The following is a 5,387-nucleotide window of genomic DNA, read 5'->3' on the forward strand; positions in this document are numbered from 1 at the left end:
CCACCGCCTGATTTACTTTTAATGAGTTCTTCTCCTGTCAGAATCTTTCAGAATTTGTTCTTTTTTTTTTTTTTTTATAACATCCAATTATAAAAGAAAAGGAAACAGTTTCACCAATTTATGGAAAATTTATACTCAATATTTCTTTTTTGCCAAACCAGCTGTTTTTAAAAAAACAAACAAAAAAAAAACATGCAAATAGACAAGTAGACAAACATCAGAACTGTAAATTTTGACACGAATACATGCATTCCTTTTTATTCACAAAACCAGTCCAATTTTCTAAACGAATACAAAGATTGGTTATTTTTAAAAGCTGTAGCTACCCAGCAACATAACAAAATCATGACAAAATATAACAAATAAACAAACAAATAAAAAAAAAAAATGTAATCTTGTCTCAGTGCGTTCAGTAGGGTTGACTCAGAGCAAGTGCTGTCTCTTAGTGCTATTGCCCTGAGCAGTATTGGCACATGCTCAGTAGGGCCACAGTAACATAAGGCTGCCAGTTTCACTAAAGGAAAAGTTTGGAAATGCAGAGGAGGGCTGATTGAGGAGATTACAGTAGTGACGGCTCTGGCAAACAGCGTCTTCAACCCAGTGAAGAGTCTCTGGAGATCTAACATGACTTTTTCAGTTTCATTTCAGTCTGACATCAACAGCGTCACAATTTTAAAAAACATTTTCTTTGCCTTTACCACCGATCTGTCGGAAAACCGTTCAACGAAATGAATCATGAAATCAATGAATGAAACAGACAAGGGTTTAAGTAACGTAATGGTGAAGAATTACAATAATGTTTGCCATTAGCCACTAGTTTTAAAATATAGCTGTAAATTTACATTCTCTACACAAGTACTGTATCTTTCCACACATGAACAACATTAACACCAAACACAGAAATTAGTTGATTGTCCACACTCAGTCCGTCATTTCTGTTTCTGGTAATGAACAGTTCCATGTTTAAGCAACAGAAAAAAAAACCTGCTGGAAAAAGGACAAAAGGTACCAAAATGGAAACATAGAAAAGGGAATGAAAGTTGCCATAGATGCTTTTCTTTACGCTTCATTTTTGGTTCAAGGAATAAGTAGGTGCATCCATTACCCGATTGATTTTTTTTTTTCTGCTTCGTTTTTGTTTTGTTTTGTTTTTTGTTTTTGTTTTGTTTGTTTGTTTTTTTTTTGTTTTGTTTTTTTTTTCCTATAATTTTATTTGTTGCTTGTTTGTTTATTAGCCAGTGTCTGTTCCGGAGACAATCCAGGAGTTGGCATTGCACTTGATGGCAGAGCTTTGGGTAGGGAGTGGAGGAGGAGTCCTACTGGAACCACCGGAACGCCGCTCCTGTAGGAAGCATCACCTTCTTGGAGAAACAGAAGACAAGGAGGGAGGGGGAGGAGGAGAGGAGGAGGGGGAGAGGAGAGGAGAGGAGAGGAGAGGAGAGGAGGTTGGAGTTGTTAATGAAAACCGGCACATTTTTTTACAGTGTTTGCAAATATAATCCCAAAAAATACTATTTCACTGAGAAGCTACGGTTTCTTCACACCTTGACAGAGAGGCATACGTAATCTTACTCTGCTGTCGTTTCTTCAGTTTAGGGCTGAAACTACTGATTGTTGTCATTATTGATTAATCTATCTATTGTTCTTTGTTTGTGAATTCTTAATATATGGAATGTGGAAAAAAAAAGAAAAACTAGAAGTTATCAGAACCCAAAGAGCTTGTATTGTCCAGCCAAGCGTCAAAACACAAAGATATTCAATTTGCATTGTTATACAACAGACAAAGGCAGAAAATCTTCAAGTTAGAAACTCAGAACCAGTGAATGTTTGGCATTCTTCGCTGATAATAGACTTAAATGATTAATGTTGATCAACGAATTGATTAAACAGTAAATCAATTCAGCACCAGCTCTATTCCACTCTTTATCCCTGGATGAGTAATATGTGTGAAATCTCTACATCCTACATCGTCTGGTCCATCAGCTGCCCCCCTCTCCCCCCAGCACCACCACAGGAACAGGCTTCAGTCCTGGCTTCACACAAAACCCGATATGCCACATTTATTATTTAACCACCACCACAGCGCTGCTCTCCCACACCATCATCAATGATGATGCCGTTTTCCGTCCCCCACCCCTTCTCGCACTGTGTGTTATCTGTGTGTCTGATTGCGCTGAGCAGGAGTGGCACACATGCATGCAGCTGCAGGGCTCGGCATCGGCCTGCCAGTCAGGAGATAGGGAGCCACTCGGGTCCCTGGAGCTGCACGGAGCTGCACGGCTGGCGTCCTCTGCAACTCCATTCTGCAGCACGGATTCTTCCGTTAGCCAGCTCTGCCTGGAGCGAGGCAGGAGGAGCTCGGCAAACATTTATGCACCCACACACACTCTCACACCGAACCAATATGTATTCAAGTACAGTCACACACCTCCACACACAGTGGCACATTAACCGACACTCACAAAACACCCCCGAAATCACACCAAACAGTGAGACTGTTAAACTAAAATTCTCATACACGATGGATTCAGATTCACTTTTCCATCACCATCCACCAGACAGCAGAAGGTTTAATAAGGAATCATGCATACTGTGAGCGCAAACACAAATACACACACCCATGCACACAATCACACCTATCTTATTGAAAAGGAAAGGTGCACTGCATGTGTCATACATCGCTGACATTCCCATATACAGTAAAGGGATGAAATAGTGGAAACTGCCCAAAATTCTGATGAAAAAAAACAAACATTTGTAGCTCGAACATAATCAGACTTTGAATTGTGTGTGTCTTGTTGTGCCGCTTTCTTTCACAGCTGCACTGAAATTATGAGTTTTCAACAAAGGCAACTGAGAGGCAAATGGCCCATTAGTCCAGAGAAGTTTGTTCAAAAACAATACCAGCCCTAATTACTTTTCAGGCTCACTTAAACCATTCCTCTACCCTTGAATCAGCAGTACAGTGTTCTTTTGAATGCTATTGTTCATATCTGGACATGAAACTGAGTGACAGCGGGGTTCGTGCTCCCCAGGTTTCATTTACTTTGATTTTGAAAGTTAACTCCTGCTGACAAAAATGAAAAATTTTTGCTCGGGTAAAAAGACTTCAAACAAGGTAATTACTCTGGTGATCTCAGCCAAATATAACCCACACTGTGCTTTATTTGTTAAATTGACTCAATCAGGAATAATCTGACAGCAGAGACACTGAATAACACAGTGCGGTTTTGTTGCCTACATGTGCGTGTGCCGGTTCACATCAGCCTCTCAACTTCATATCACTTTCTCAAAGAAGTAGCAAATGCTATTTGATGGATGCAGGTTTTGACTGAATGTGTTTATAAAGCTGCCCATGTTTTTGTTTGGTTTTTTTCACCTCACTTAATGTTTCTGAAGCTTTCATGGGAATGCGCAGGATGTCGCACGTGTTTAGGAGATTCTTTTTTGGCTGAAATGAATATCAGTACGAATCTCAACCCTGGAGGTCAACAGCAGCATATTGCCACATTATTTCATGGTCTGTGTGTTAAGTATAGTTAGCCCCTCATCCATCTCTGTGATGACCTTTCTGTAGCAGCACTCAGCTGTTAAGACAGTCAGAGGACAGCAACATCTGGCGATGCCACAGATGTCAAAAGCGAATGCCGGACTGACCATGACGTAATGCGTGGGAAGAAAATCAACATGTCCCTCGGTTGAACTGTAAATGCTGTTTTTTCCTCATTATCAAACATGTGCAATCAATGGAAAAATGGCAACCGCTCAGAAACAGAAAGACCCTTCCGTCACCAACACTGATTGCAGAGGTTCAAACAGATTGGATCTGTGGGTGTGAAGTGGCCAATCACTATAATCGATGGATATTTTTTTTCAAACAAGGAAAGCACAGCATTTGTCTTAGCGTAGCACAAACAGTTTTTGTGTCACACACCGACAAAGTAAAAAACGGAAACAGCCTTTATTTTTCAGACTAACTACTTCTTCAATGACTTGACTCCATCATCATTTCTAATGGCCTTTCAGAGTACCGTGCATGATGTTAGGTGTTACTCATGCAAATTCCTGTTAGCCAGTTTAAGCCATCATGAATTCAGTTTTTCGCCCCTGGGCACCAATGAGCAGTCTGCTTATTGTTTTCATGGCTTTATCATCCACAATTGTGAGGATTCCCTTATGGACACCCACAAGAAAAAAAAAACAAAACACAAACTGACACAATGAACGCAAAGCTTCTCCACATCCACATATTGTATGTGGGCTGTAACACTGTCTTCTGTTCAAAGAAGCAGAAAAGAAACCCTTTAAAATAACCGAATCAAAACAGCAGTGACCTCTAGTTGGCATAAACACTCACTCTTTGTCTGGCTGAAGGGGTGAAGCATTTTCCTGAGCCTGCTCTCTCCTCCTGTGTCAGTTATGACTGATATGTAAATACAATGATGCGGTTTCTCTTACTGGACCAACACATGAAACTCAAAGCCACGGCAGGAGCCCATTATTCAACCCATTAGACCTGTATTAGTTAATTACACATGTCACAGCTGCAATTAACAATTATTTCTTTTATCGATTACTCTGCAGATTATTTTCTTTTGTAATTGATCAGCCACTTGAAATAATAGTGAAAGAGTAACATTCACAGTTTCTCAGAGGCTACAGTGATGTGATGTGATGTCTTCAGTTATTCCACTTACTGTAATATGTGGCAAAGGCAGTATGGCGTTTTTGCTTATAAACAAATGACGATTAGTCGATTATCTAAACAGTTGCAGATTCATTTTCTTGTTGCAGCTCTAGTTGTCAATACGCCAGAGAGGATGCAGGAAATGTTTGAGCGGTGATAAATCCTAAAGCTATTTCTCCAAATCTTTCAAGCTAACACTTAACACTCATCAAGTTGGGCTAATTAGGCAAAGAAAAATGTCAAGCTTTTGTATAATGATTTTTGGCATTTAAATGACTGCATTTACATGTTGAAATGCACTCACTGAAAAACTGTACTTTTGACGTGCAAATGACAAAATCTGTGCACACTCTGATGACTACAACCTGATCTTGTTTTGCAAATAATACCACAGTCTCTCTTTGAGGAAAGGGCTATTTGCTTCATCCAGATATCCACAATATGACACCTTGGCTGCCCTACTGCTTTCCTTTTCCCTTCTGTCTTCCTTAGCCTCCTCTGTCCACTCCAACTTGTCCCTCTGTCTGCCCAGCAACTTGCCCACACATCCATGTGTCTCAGTGTCAGTCTGCATGCCTGTCAGTTTGCATGAGTCTCCTCTGTCCTGACTGTCTGGTGTACGGTGTCTGGGAGGCAGGAAAGACCATGAGGGAATACGCAGCTCCCATATCAATGTATGATACTGGCAAAGTGCCCCCCC

General features: G+C 40.5%; 1 protein-coding gene across 7 annotated transcripts in view; it reads right to left on the reverse strand.

Moving 5' to 3' along the window:
• Positions 1 to 226: 226 nt before the first annotated feature.
• cxxc5a (CXXC finger protein 5a) overlaps positions 227 to 5,387 on the reverse strand; it is a 19,739-nt gene continuing 14,578 nt past the window's right edge. For 6 of the 7 annotated variants that reach the window (XM_023421558.2, XM_023421556.2, XM_023421559.2 and 3 more), the window contains one exon: positions 227 to 1,361. In XM_023421558.2, the coding sequence (XP_023277326.1) occupies positions 1,317 to 1,361 (45 nt within the window). In that variant the 3' untranslated portion in view covers positions 227 to 1,316. The remainder of the gene's footprint in view (positions 1,362 to 5,387) is intronic. The other variant, XM_023421560.2, reaches the window with a different exon arrangement.

The sequence above is a fragment of the Seriola lalandi genome, unplaced genomic scaffold, assembly GCF_002814215.2.
Source record: "Seriola lalandi dorsalis isolate HSWRI2012SDOR001 ecotype SW California unplaced genomic scaffold, Sedor1 jcf7180002054672, whole genome shotgun sequence".
In the NCBI taxonomy this organism is placed as follows: domain Eukaryota; kingdom Metazoa; phylum Chordata; class Actinopteri; order Carangiformes; family Carangidae; genus Seriola; species Seriola lalandi.